This window comes from Macaca fascicularis, chromosome 15 (assembly GCF_037993035.2).
Source record: "Macaca fascicularis isolate 582-1 chromosome 15, T2T-MFA8v1.1".
NCBI classification, from domain to species: Eukaryota; Metazoa; Chordata; class Mammalia; order Primates; family Cercopithecidae; genus Macaca; species Macaca fascicularis.
In genome coordinates this window covers 4673769-4687818 of record NC_088389.1, presented here as the reverse complement: position 1 = coordinate 4687818, position 14050 = coordinate 4673769, and the positions used below count along the sequence as shown (strand labels likewise).

The following is a 14050-nucleotide window of genomic DNA, read 5'->3' as shown; positions in this document are numbered from 1 at the left end:
ATCCTGTGAAGAACAATTCCGCTCTTCCCCAGAGTGAGCCTCGCTCTGCCCTCATCACGGCCCCAGAGTTCTCCCCAGGGTCACTGCCTCTGCAGCAGGGTGTCTGCGGGGGTCTTGGAGGCATTCTCCCAGCTTGCAGCCCCATGGTGCAGAGGAAAGAAGGTTTTGGACCCAAATGGATGCTTTCTGAAACTCAGGTGGACTGTGTCTCTGGGGTCAGTGGCTCTGAGACTGCGGGCAGCTTACCCCACCTCTCTCAGGCTGTTTCCTCATGTGCCAGTGAAGGGGCCGACGCTGTGGGCCGAGCTGATGATAAGGGAAGTGTGGCAGCTGGGCGCAGAGCGCATAATGGGTGCACGGTCCTCAGCCGCCCCTCCCCCAGGGTGTTCGGGTGCATGGAGGGCGCCCAGGGTCCAGTCCCCCAACGACAGGCTCATTGCAGTGGCCTGCCGCCCCGGCGTGCATCCCTGACTCAGGGGTCCCATCGGCAGGTGTGTTGGCTGGTGCCAGCCCCGGGAAGCTATCTGCACCCCTGCAGGGCAGACACCTGCTTCTCACCACCTGCTGCTCCCCTGTGGTCTCTTCAGAGCCTGTTTTCATCCTGGCTGCTGTCATCCCTGAACTGATGTGCACTCTTGCAGTGAGTGACAGAAACCCCCATTTCCTGCCCTGTGGCTGGGCAGCTGGACCACCCAGGATGACAGCCCAAGCGATCCGCCAAGACTCTCGCCCGCCAGGGCAAAGAGAAGCGCAGTGCGGACAAAATGAAACTGGCCCTTGCTGGAGGAACCGGTGGGCCGGGCCCTGGGTGAAGGGGCTGGAGCTAAATGCCGTTGGAACTGGATGGCCCCTGAAGTGTCTGCTTTTTGCCAAGGCAGAGCCTGGGAAGAGGGAGCAGGGATCAGGCTGGTTGGTGTTACCCCCCGCTGGGGGGCAGGCATTAGATCTGTGCAGGGCGAGGCTCCAGGGCTTGCTGGGTCAGTCCCATTCAGTGGCTCTGTGTTGGGGTCACGTGGTCTCTGCCCTCTGTTATCCGAGATGCCTTTCAGGCCTTCAGTTCTCATCAATTCTCAGTTCATTTGGAGCCTCCTCTTCACTACTCGACACCCTTAAAACGATACCCTGCCATTGACGCTGGGAGCCTGATCATCCTTTTCTTCCTTTCGCTCTCTGGGCCTCCTAGTCTTGTGTCTTGTGTGGAAAGAACAGTCTCCGAGGCCCTAACCCACCACCCCACAGTCCTTCCCCGCTCTGTCCCCTGCACTGTGAGGCTGGTTAGGGGGCACTGCAGAGGTGCCCTGGTGCTCTCCAGTGGTCAGATCTCAAGCTCCTGCCAGCCACTCCCCTTGCGAGGCCCCACTGTGTCCCTCTTACAGATAATGACAGGCAGCCTCCGGGATGGACCTACTTTGCCCAGGACCATGGGGCTTGTACATGGGCGATTTGGGATCCACCCCAGGAGTGGGGTGGTGCCGGGTCAGGCAGGCCTGTGCCTGTGGGGAGGGGGGTCTAGTGTTGGACCCAGATGAGCCACAGATCCTGTGCACAGAGAATCTCATAGTAACTACTGCAGTGAGAGCAGTGACACTGTCTGCTTCAGGAAGAACTCCGCCAGAGGCCCTTTGGACGGGCCCTTCATTCTTCAGCAAGGAATGATGAGCTGGGAGTCATGAACAAGCGCAGTGCCTCTGGGCACCTCAGAGCCCACTCAGGGCAGCCATCCAGGCGAAGGTTAACATAGAGCCTCCAGGCCTGGCTACAGGCCATTTGCTCACCCTGTGAAACACTGCGGGTCGGGGCACAGGTGTCTGGAGGTGGCCTTAGCTTGGCCCTGAAGGCTCTGGTGACAGACAAGCTGGGCAGGTGGTCAGAGTCATTTTTGCAAAGGCTGGTGGCGTGGAGGGGTGGGGACAGCAGGCCCCTTCCAGGTGCAACTCCCTGCCTAGCACACCCCTACCTGTTCCTCCGTGACCCGTGGCCGAGGACACCAACCACGGTCCCCGCTGTGGAGGGCGGAGCTGGCGTCCTGACTAGCCCTGGTCGGTTCCAAATTGCTGCTCTCTGCTGTGCCATGCCCAGTGAGGTCCTGAGGTGCAGAAGGTCTTGAGGTGGGGCCCCAGGGGCTTGGGGAGGGTGGCCATGCTGTGCACTGCACAATCCCAAGGGGGCGCTGTTCTAATGCACCATGATGGGGTCCTGCAGGGCTATGACACTGGTGAGGAGATGGACCCATGAGATCCAGGGTCTCCCGGGAAAATCCCACAGGGGCAGAGGGATGGGTGAGGACCGGGACTTTGACATCAGGCAGAGGAGTTGGATGTTGATGGGAGCTTTTAGGTGGGTGCATGGAGCCTGCTTTCGTGATGTGGCAGTGAGCACAGGGACAGGCTGGCAGTTTGGGCTCAGGTCTCCAGGTCTCCGCCCGGCACTGCAGCCCTGGGGGGCAGCGGGAGAGGCCGGGCCATCTGCCATCCTCCCAGGGTGGTGTCCTCGGCCTGCCCTGCAGCCCCCAGGCCTCTGTGCATTTTCCACCCCTGCCCCTTCGCTTTGCTGCCTGGTTTAGTCATTGAGGAAGAATTTCAGTCGGAGCCTCCAGAGCGCCTCTGTTTGTTTTTCAACCTGCTGGGTTGACCTCACTGATGAGGCCGCCTGCCTTGCAGGGAGGGCTAGGGTGGGGGGTGCCTCAGCCCTGGGCCAGACCCTCCCTTGTGGCTCGATGGCTCAGCCCTCAGCTTGGCCCTTCAAGAGCTGTTGCTCTCTGGCTTCCAGGAAATACAGGAAGGGAACTAGGAGGGACAGCTGCCCTTCCCCGGCTCCGCAGGGCCCTTTACAAACAGAGCAAATTGACGGCTTCGCGAGCAATTTCTGTGAGCATCCGCGGGTGCTGGGCTGTGCGGGGCCCCTGCCCTCCTGCGGTTCACAGCCGGTGGAGGAGGCACACGCTGCCCGGGGAATGCACGTAGCAGTGATATGGTTCCAGTGATGGGGCCACGGGCGGGACCGGAATGGAGGCTGCCAGCTGTGTCTGGAGAGGCCAGCGTGTGCCTGTGGTTTCGGGAGCCTGTCGCTGGCTCCAGAGTGGAACAGCGCTTGGGACTGGGATGGACTGGGCGCTGAGGGTAGCTCGCTTGCGGCCCCAGTGCGGCACCAGCCTGCGAGTGACCATGCTCGCCTGCTCTGCACCTCGATTCCTCTTTCCCAGTGAAGACTCTTAGCCCAGGTGCTATTTATGACTCTTGGCTCTAAAATTAGAGTTCTAGCCCGAGAACTGTGAAGACCTCAAGCTTGGGGTTATTTGGAGACTCTCAAGTTTTCTCTTGAAGATAAGGATATTGACTTTGGGACCCGCAGAAACCTCCCCTCTCTCCCTCGCTCTTCCTCTTTCTCTCTCTGTCTCTCCCTCTGTCTCTGTCTCTGTGTCTCTATCTCTGTCTCTCTCTCTGTCTCTCTCTCCCACTCCCTCTCTCTCTCTCTCTCTCGCTCTCTGTCTGTCCCCACAGCTGCCTCCCCCGAACCCCTGATCCCCAGCTCATTCCATCAAGTCCATCCACCCTGGTCCCTTGGCTGTGCAGGCCACAGACATTTGGCAGGACGCGACCTGGGCTCAATATCTGGGACTGGGGTGCTGAGTGTTTGACGGCGACCTCTGGAAGACAGGCTGGGGAGCTTTAAGGACCAGGCAGAAATGCTGCTCTGTTTGGGCTGGGGGCCGGACTGGGTGTCCACAGAGCCGACAGCACCATTCTGCTGGGTGCTGGGGACCCGGCTGAGTGCCTTGCCTTCCCCCAGCCGTGCTTTCTGGAGGCCGGGTCCTGAGCAGAGCACTCTGTACCTGTGTCACTCAAGAGCGGCGGCTTCCTTTAGCCAACACAACGGGCATGTGGAGGGCACTGTATGGGTAAACATGGGGCCGAGAGACTGGGCTGGGCCGGCACACTTCCCCAGAGACCCCCGACCCCAGGACCAATGGAGCCAGCCCAGTGCTGGGGTCAGAGTTGGAAATAACCCTCTAATGAGATAAGGAGATAAAGATAATACTAGAATCCTACCACATCACCTGGTGGGATTGGGGGAAAGCCTGGTGCCCCAGGAAGGGTGCAGTAATCCCGGAGGTCAGGCAGGTGGGCGAATCAGCACTGAGGGGCACTCCTTGACTGGAAAGTAGCAGTGGGCACTGCTCCGGCTCAGGGGGTCACTGGGATGGGGGACCTGAGGAAAAGTCATCCCCTGAGTGACCCGAGTGACCAGGTGGAATCCGCTGGTGTGTTGTGATTCTGGGGCCGCGGGAGCACCCCTGTGCATTTGCTGGCAAAAAGGAGCAGGCTCTGATGGATCACAAATGCCCAGCCTTTGGGAGGCAGGACCGTGGCCAGCACATCATCTGGTGGGGACAGACAGCCTGGGCTTCAAAGGCAGCCCAACCATAGCCAGTGCTTAAAGATACTGAACTTGTTTAGGGGGAAAAAAAAGGAATTAGAGAAAAAGATCCAATGCAGGCCCCAGCAGCCCTCGTAGGAGCGTGCCATCCCACGGCCTCAGACCCAGCCTCCTTCCTGGGCAGGGCAGGCACCCTCCCCTCTGTTCCTGCTCTGTGAGGACCACCGTGAGACGGTGACAGCAGAGTGGCACACCAGGCCGAAGGAGGCTTTTATTTAGAAAAGTAGAACGGCTGTAAGGTGGTCAGGGGTCACCTCCTCCCACAGCAGTGCTGAGGCTCCAGGTGCCCCTGGCTGCAGGAGTCCTCGAAAACCAGCAGAGAGGAAACCTGGGTTGGCCATCCCGTCTCACCTCCAAACCCTCCACCCTTGTGAAAAAAGTGGGACTTTACCCTTGAGCCCGTCCCAGGCTTGTCATCGTTACTCCCTGGGGAGGAGGGCCAGGGAGGGGAGAACTGACAGCTAAGGAGGCCCACACCGCTGCACCTGGAGATGGGCACTGTTTAGTAGCGGATGTTGGGATCTAACTCCAGTTGGCATTAGCATAAAGATGGATACACCGGTTTCTGTAGATGATTCTTGTTCAGGCGCAGCTTGCTCCAGCTACCCAAACAGTGTGTCCAGAGTCTGTCTCTCTGTGTCCTCTTACACCCTCTCCCAGGCTGTTGTGTGTAGAAGCTGTGGGTCTGCTCACTCAGTCATTCAGCAGACACGACTGAGTGCCCAGTGTGTGGGGGCTCCTGTGCAGACCCTGGCCCTACCCTGCACGCGAGGGCTCTGTTCCTGCCGCCCTGCGGTGCTCCCTCTCCATCACACCAGGGCTCTGTTCCTGCCGCCCTGTGAGATGGGGCACTGAGGTCAGCACTCGACAGGGCACCCCCTGAGTGTCTCCCTTCCCCGAGGCTGGCGGGATGGTGGTGCCATGGAGCGTCCAGCCTCGGGTTCCGGATTCCATTCTGACACATCTGTGTCATTCAAGAGGGTGGCCCCAGACCTCTGCTCTCCTTCCCGAAAGCGGCTGACTTCCACAGCGTTTCTGTTGTTGGTGGAGAAGCATTCTTTCGTGAGGGGCTCCACTTCCAAGGGGAGAGGCTGCTGAGCCTGAGAGACAGCAGGGCAGGCTGTGACCGGGCCGAAGTTGCCCCTTTCTTGCTTCTGAGCACTCGGAGGAGTGCCTGGGCACCAGTGGATGTCCAGGAACTGATTTAAGTTCCCGCTAAAGCCATCTCATTCCATCAGCTGCTGTAGGTGCTAGAGCCCTGTGCAGATATCCAGCAACCCCCCAGGTCCCAGGGGGAAGCAGAGCATTGCTGGGCTGGGCACTGTGATGTTGCCCCACTGTGTCTTGGGTCACCTGGCTGCCGGCATTCATCCTTCTCAGCAGGTCTGTGAGTCCCAGGCCTTAAGGGGAGCCCAGGGCTCCATCCTCATGCCTCACCAGCTCGATTTCAGTCCCCCATCTCTGGTTCTTTGTGCTGGGCCACATTAGTCCACTGCTGGTCCAGGCCAGGAGCACCTCCGTGCACTGAGCACTGTGGTCCTTGGATGATGTTTCAGCATCTCATGTCCTGCAACTGTGTGATGAGAGGGTGGCAGGCCCTAGAGTGACATGGAATGCCGTTACTCTGGGTTAGCTCTGGAGGAGCAGAGAAGCTGACCTCCATGGGTGATCATGGAAATGCCTGTTGGGGACAGAGAAAGTTATCCTAGCATGGTTAGTGGAGACATTGTTATTGGCTGGTGGAAAGACTGACAACTTAGTGTGGCAATTGTAAAATTGCCCTGTACCTCCTGATTTTCACCATTCACGTGCTCATTTGTTCACTGATTGATTGATCCATCCACTCCTCTATTCATCCACCATCTATCCATTCACCCATCCATCCATCCGTCCATCCACCATCCGTCCATTCATCCATCGATCCATCCATCATCCATCCATTCATCCATCCATCATCCATCCATCCATCATCCATCCATTCACCCATCCATCCATTGTGCATCCATTCATCCATCCATTCATCCATCATCCTCCCATTCATCCATCCATCATCCTTCCATTCATGCATCATTCCACCCATCCATCCATCCATCCATCATTCCATTCATCCATCCATCATCCATCCATCCATCATCCATCCATCCATCATCCATCCATTCATACATCCATCATCCTTCCATCTACCATCCATGCATTCATCCATCCATCCATTCATACATCCATCATCCATCCATCTACCATCCATGCATTCATCCATCCATCCACCATCCATCCATCCATCATCCATCCATCCACCCATCCACCCACCATCCTCCATCCATCCATCCACCATCCATCCATCCACCATCCATCTTCCCATTCATCTATCCATCCTCCATCCATCCATCCATTCATCCATCCATTCATCCATCCTCCATCCATCCATCCATCCTCTATCCATCCATTCATCCATCCATCTGTCCATCCATCATCCATCCATTCATCATCTGTCCATCCATCATATATCCATTCATCCATCATCCATCCATCTACCATCCATGCATTTATCCATCCATCCACCATTCATCCATCCATCATCCATCATCCTTCCACCCACCAATCCACCCACCCATCCATCCACCCTCCATCCATTCATCCATCCATTCATCCATCTATCCATCCATTCATCATCCATCCATCATCTGTCCATCCATCATACATCCATTCATCCATCCATCATACATCCATTCATCCATCCATCCATCCTTTCATCCATCCATCATCCATCCACCATGCATCCATTCATCCATCCTTCCATCCACCATCCATCCACCATCATCCATCCATCATCCATCATCCATCCATCCATCCACCCACCATCCATCCATTCATCCATCCTCCATCCATCCATTCATCCATCCATCCATCCATTCATCATCCATCCATTCATCCATCCATCATCTGTCCATCCATCATACATCCATTCATCCATCCATCCATTCATCCATCCATCATCTGTCCATCCATCATACATCCATTCATCCATCCATCTATTCATCCATCCATCATCCATCCATGTACCATCCATCCATTCATCCATCTATCCACCATCCATCCACCATCATCCATCCATCATCCATCATCCATCCATCCATCCATCCATCCATCCACCATCCATCCATTCATCCATTCATCCATCCATCCATTAGCCATCCATCCATCCACCCACCCATCCATCCATTCATCCATCCATCCATTGATCCATCCATCCATCCACCATTCATTCATCTACCATCCATCCATTCATCCATCCATCCTACATGTCTATGTTGAGCTCCTCCTATGTGCCAGTGCTGCAGTCTTGCTTGTATTTCTTATCAGAGTCTTTGTGCTGCCTTTTGTGGTGCATGGCACCCACATAGAACTCAAACACTCATTTCCAAATTATTCTCCTTCCTTCCTCCTTCTCCTTCTTTTTCTTCTTCTTCCTCTTCTTTTTTTTCGAGACTAGATTATGCTCTGTCACCCAAGCTGGAGTGCAGTGATGCGATCTTGGCTTACTGCAGCCTCCACCACCCAGGGTCAAATGAGCCTCACACCTCAGCCCCTCAAGTAGCTAGGACCACAGGTGCATGCCACCAAGTCCAGCTAAGTTTTGTATTTATGTAGAGATGGGGTTTTACAATGTTGCCCAGGTTGGTCTCCAACTCCTGAGCTCAAGCCATGTGTCTCCCTCGGCCTCCCAAAGTGCTGGGATTCCAGTCCTGAGCCACTGCGCCTGGCCATCCAATTCTTTTCAGTCACCTCCCTTCTTCCTTAAAACTGACCTTGCTGGTGTCCCTTCCTTTATACATCTGGGGACATGATACCTGGTTACATCCTTATGAGAATGGGCCTCTGGGATGCCAATGACAAATACGTCTACTTGTAAGAGTGCAGGGGACGCAGAGGCCTACTTCTCTAACTCTGGTCAACTCAGGGAAGGGCAAGAGGTATTCCTTGGTCGAGCGAGGCTGTGCAGGAAGCCTGACCCCTAGGTGCTGGGGGTAAATGCCTGTGATTTAAAGACTCTGATGCCAGTGGCCTTGTGCTGGGCCCATGTCCTATAGGTGGCTCCAGGGAGGCTCCTGGTGTCAGTGCACACAGCTGATGGGAGCAAGCCACTTTGGGGAAAGGATTGAATGCAGGGAGTCAGGTGGATACAGTCTTCGGGAGACTGGTGTGGTGGGGTCAGGAGGCCCCACCCCACTATCCCATTTGGGGTTGCACCACCATAGCGAGGCTGCCACTCAGCCTGCAGGAAGTTGCTGCTGCCAGTGCCGCCCGGTGCCCTGAAGCTGGTCCCAGGCTGTGGCGTGCATGGGGGTCTGGACACCAGGACCACCTCCATATGCTGTGTCTGGTGATATGACCCTGCTGGCTGTGCCAGGGCTGGGGAGGCTGCTACCTCCCTCTCACTGTCTAACTCTATGAGTCTCTCTGATTGGTAGACTCTAATTTGCACCCTGCATCCTTATGCAAAGGCACCTGGGAAATGTAGTTTTTAGCTCCCCAGACTGCAGAGCAGGATGGTGCCCAGAGGAGGTGGGGGTGGACCTTGGGTGGCCAAGGCACAGCAGGATGCCTGCTCTTCTCTGGGACTCCATCCCTCCATCCATCCATCCATCCATCCATCCCTCCACCATGTGATGGACTGACCGCATAGGTGATCCGGTCATGGTGAGGGTTCCATGGAAGCAACAAAGTTTTTGTTTCATGAAGCTTTGGGAGCTGGCCTTTTGTGCATCAAATGGTCGGTCTCAGGAACCTCTGGGCACATCCACATGGCCCCTCATTAAGGAGTGGGCACCAGGCTGGGTGTGGAGACCACACGGGTGATGCCATCTCCATCTTCACTGAGCACCTGGGCTGCTCGGTGGGTCCTATGGGAACTGCTGGTGATGGGCCCCTGCCTGGCCGTCTAGGAGAAAAGGGTAAAAGAGAGGGGTTCTTGTTTGCTGAGCTGGGCAGTGCACGGACCAGTGTGTGGTGGCCACCATTGATTCTGCAGCTTCTCTCACTGGCCTTGACTCACTGGGATCCACCCTCTGGTGGGGGGTGACACTGGCTTCAAACCCACATCCCCCTTTCCCCAAAGCTCGTGCTGTGTCCAACTGGAGTTTTCATCCTGATGGAGACTGGAAGAAAAGCTCCTGAAAGGCTGTGTTGCCAGGCTCTTCCCAGGCTCTCCCCAGCCTTTTCTTTTTAAAAAAATACTGAATGTTTTCCTCTGCTCTGGCAAAGGAAGCCCCTGGCCGGCAGGAGGGGTGGCACTGGGCCTGGGAAAGGTCTGGTGGCCTCTTAAACTTGTTGCAACAGAGATCTGTGAACATGTCCACCGAGCCTGCTGGGAAACAGCTCTCGCCTTCAGCAATGGAGAAAACAGGCTTGCGAGCCTGAGCCTGGGAAGAGCATCACGGGCTTATTACGGTGTGAGTCCAGGAAGCCCCGGCTGGGATCCTTGCTCCCCTGCCCTGGCTGTTGCCAATGCTGGAACTGAGTCTTAGGGATGACCCAGGGCTCGGCGCTGTGTCATCCTCAGCAGGTGGGCCGGCAGCTGGCGCGTCCTTTCTTCCCACGGGCTGCATCCAGGCCGAGGGCTGTGCGGTGCAGCCTCACCAGGCACCTGCACTCAGCGTTGCTTCTCAAGTCAAAGGCAAAAGCCCGCCAAAGCCTTCTTTGCGGGGACCAGGTGGGAGGTGCCATACATGCCTGAGGGAGTGACAGAGCTGGGTGGACTGTGCCCTGCTTGGCAGCCGAAAGCCACTCAGGAAATCAGAGAGGCCATGAGAGGCCAGCCTGGACGTAGGGTGTTCTGGGTCCCTGGGCCACCCCTCCCCTTTGTAACTGTTCCCACACTGCGGTGGGAAATCCTCAGTTTCCCCATGTTTCTGGCTTCTTGATTTGATTGGCAGAGGACTGCAGCGAAGCCAGGCTGTAGAAATGACACCGTCGGAGGCAGGGACTTCAAAACCCTAGGACCTGGGGTACTGTGGAACCTTCCAGAGAACTGTGGATGAGGAGGTGCTTCATGATTGAGAAGTGCAGCTTCAATATCCCTCCACCCTGGTCTCCTTCAGAGCCCCACCCCCAGGCTGCTGTCTTCCCTGCACCGTCACGTCAGCTGGTCATGGCGGGGGTAGGGGCGGCACAGGGCCCTGTCTGTACCTCCTTGTGGCCTGTGCACCAAGCACAGTGCCCACACTGAGTCCCCTGGAGGGACAGGGAGTGCTGGGGAGACAGATCCTCCGTCTGGGTGCCCCTCTTGCTGAGGGCCTGCTGGGACAAGCACTGATGCTGCACTGTCGTCTCTGGTGGCCACCTCCTCCCATGGCAGTACTGAGGCTCCAGGTGCCCCTGGCTGCAGGAGTCCTCGAAAACCAGCAGAGAGGAAACCTATGTTGGCCATCCTGTCTCACCTCCAAACCTTCCGCCCTTGTGAAAAAAGTGGGACTTTCCTCTTGAGCCTGTCCCAGGCTTGTCATCATTCCTCCCTGGGGAGGAGGGCCACGGAGGGGAGAACTGATAGCTAAGGAGGCCCACACCGCTGCACCCGGAGATGGGCACTGTTTAGTAGCAGATGTTGGGCTCTAACTCCAGTTGGCATTAGCATAAAGATGGATACACCGGTTTCTGTAGATGATTCTTGTTCAGGCACAGCTTGCTCCAGCTACCCAAACAGTGTGGCCAGAGTCTGTCTCTGCGTCCTCAGGCAGGCATTCTCTGCCCGCTCAGAAGACAGTTGCCAGCAGTTCCAGGTTCCTGTTCTGTGTTTGGAGCCGGCAGAGCGGGAGGATTCCTTGTTCCCAAAGGAAAAAAGCCCTAGGACGGAGCTTCCTTATCCTGGCTGGTCTCATGTCCGTCCCTGAGCTGAGCTTCTGGGACAGGGCGGTGTCATGCTCTGATTGGCCAGCAGAGGGGGCCCGGCCCAACCCCATTCACACCTACTGGGCAGGCGGTTGGTGGCTCCTGGGTTCCTCCAACCCCCAGGCCGCCCCAGCACACACTGTTCTGTCGCTGCAACGCCAACTTTGAGTTTATTTTCTCTGCCCAGACTCCCAAGGAGCCTCTTGTTTGTAGGTACAGGAGCGGTGCTTTCCCCCATGAAGCTGACCTTGTTCAGGGCGGGTACCTGGATTCGTGCCTTGCGGTGGATGCAGGTCTGGGGTCCTCGTGGTGTTGGGGACGGAGGCTCTGGCCGATGGGGCCGTCTTCTGTGTTGGAGGGTGACCATTGAGCTCCCTGGTAACGATCATGGCTTCAGCTGGCCAGAGGTCAGCTTATCCCCTGCCCTTCCCTGAGAGCCCCCGGATTGAGGGTCAGGAACCTTCTGGAAGGGATGCGGGGGCTGCCCCTCCCTTGTTCTTGGCTCTGCATGGTCTGGTGATGTGGGCAGGGGTCTTCCGGGGCAATGGAAACTGCACACCCGCTGTAAATGGTCATGGGAAGGCGACAGACAGTCTATGTGGATAATGAGGGGGGATAAACTAGGCCAGTGACATCCCCATGCCCTCCGGAGGAGTCTCAGGCGGGATGAAGGTTCTCAGGGCTGCAGGGCATACGTTGTGACCCTTCAGTGCTTCTGTGTCATTGCACAGCACCCCATAAGGCGGCTAGCTCCGCAGTGGGCCTTCTGCGGCCTTCCAGCATCGGCCCGGGCTGCTGTCCTTACGTGGCCAATGAGAAGAAGTGTCTGGGAGGCTGGGTGTATGGCCCCTGCCAGCCTCAGGAGCCACGAGAGCACAATGAGGAAAGCGGGCGTCATCAGAGCTGGGCAAGCCTGGGTCTGCCCCTGGTGTGTGACTGCTGGTGGGGACCGGGATGGGACCCTCCTCCACAGCGTGGCGCCCTGCCTCTCCCAGCAGGCTGCTCTGAGCCAGTCCTGGGGCTCTTCCGAGTGCCTGGGATTCACAGTGGTGGGGGGTGGGGGTGCTTCCCGTCATCCCAGCTTCCGGGTGCTCCCAGGCGCTCCTTTCCTCTCCGAGGCTAACCCCGGTCCTCCTCTGTCATTTCAGCTCAGCCAGCAGATCTCCTGAAGGTTCTAGATTTTCACAACTTGCCCGATGGAATAACAAAGACAACAGGCTTTTGCGCCACGCGGCGATCTTCCAAAGGCCCGGATGTCGCTTACAGAGTCACCAAAGACGCGCAGCTCAGCGCACCCACCAAGCAGTTGTACCCTGGTAAGTGCCGCACCCTTCTGTTTGGGGTGGCGGGTCCCGTTGGCCCTCTGGCCTCCAGCCGGGAGCAGCGCTCAAGCCTGTGTGGTGGCGGATACAGGCTCAGTTGTCCAGGAAGCCCCTTTCACGAGCCCTGTTTCGTTTCACTGTCGTGAAAACGCGGTTGCAACGGTGGGACTTTGTCCTTCTGGACTGAACTGGGCTTTGTCCCTGTCCTTCTCTGCTGGATGTGGGTGGGTGGGTGTGGCCCAGTGCCCTTGACCTTCTATCAGCCGTGTCTCCGGTGGTAGCTGGGCCGCCAGGACTCCAAGCGCAGAAGCAGTTGGGTGGGTCCTGAGGGATGAGTCGAGAGAAACCTCGGGGTCGTGGGAAAGGAAGCACTTCCAGACAAAGCTTAACTGGGGCAGTGACATTGAGAGACGATGAATCAAACGTCGTGACTCTTAGCAAGAGCACGCGAGGCTTTTAATGAGAATCAACTGCCAAACGCTGGGTCTCTGCTTTTAATTACATACCCGGAGCGAGAAGCAGCATCAGCTCTAAGCAGCATTAGCTCCAAGATGCAGCATTCAAGTTGTCCCTGTCACCCAGTCGTGGGGTGGCACCTGTCACAGTTAATTAAACCCTCTGGGTTTATCTGGACGTGATTAATGAGCTGTTGACGGAGAACCTCATCGCCTTGCCCGAGCCGGGTGCTCATGGCCTGGACTAAAATGAGCTCCTCTTTCTGATTCAGATAAGACAGGGACGGGGCATGTAGGGTAGGTGAATTCACTCTATGAGAAGCTCTGTAATTATTAGAAGACAGCGCAGCGTCTTTTTGGTGGACCTGGAGGTGAGTCCGGCATTGAACCCACCATCAGGGCGATCTGTGAACGTGCCATGGGGTTTCTGATGATCCTGTCTCTGTGGGGCCCCTGAAGGACACCCTCTTTTGAGGGGCCGTTTCTGCTTCCACAGACTTACTCTCTGTGCGCTCATCCCCAGCCCTTGCCCAGCCCTCTTTTACATCCATGTGACTTTGAAGAGCTTGTCTCTGAGAGAATCTGGGCGGTTCTTTTCAAGAATATCTTTGAGAATGAGGTATTTCAAGAAATACCTCCGAGGCACCGAGTCCCTGCCTTGCAGCTCGGTGGAGGTGAGGCGAGGTGGCCTGGGACCCCTGGCAGCCCACATTCTCTTAAAAAACCCACCTTTGGGTGCCCAAGTGGCCCTGGGTTGTGGATCCCCAGCCTTAAGCGTGTGGAACTCATTGGCACGGACAGCCTGTCCTCACGAAGGACCACAGCGGTTTCGTTTCTCCTGGCCGCTGGAGGAGCGTTCCTAAGCTTTTGGGAGAACATCTCTTTTGGAATTAGTCACGGAATGCTCACCTGCATCTTGGCCCAGAATTTGCACCCTTTTCTGCCCCATGA

General features: G+C 56.7%; 1 protein-coding gene across 3 annotated transcripts in view; it reads left to right on the top strand.

Moving 5' to 3' along the window:
- The window catches only part of COL5A1 (collagen type V alpha 1 chain), a 208645-nt gene that overhangs the window by 37963 nt on the left and 156632 nt on the right, over positions 1-14050 (top strand). For all 3 annotated transcript variants that reach the window (XR_012424123.1, XM_045374232.2, XM_045374231.2), the window contains exon 2: positions 12471-12638. Coding sequence is in view for 2 of the 3 variants with exons in the window: in XM_045374232.2 (XP_045230167.2) it covers positions 12471-12638 (168 nt within the window). In the remaining variant the exon portion in view is untranslated. The remainder of the gene's footprint in view (positions 1-12470; positions 12639-14050) is intronic.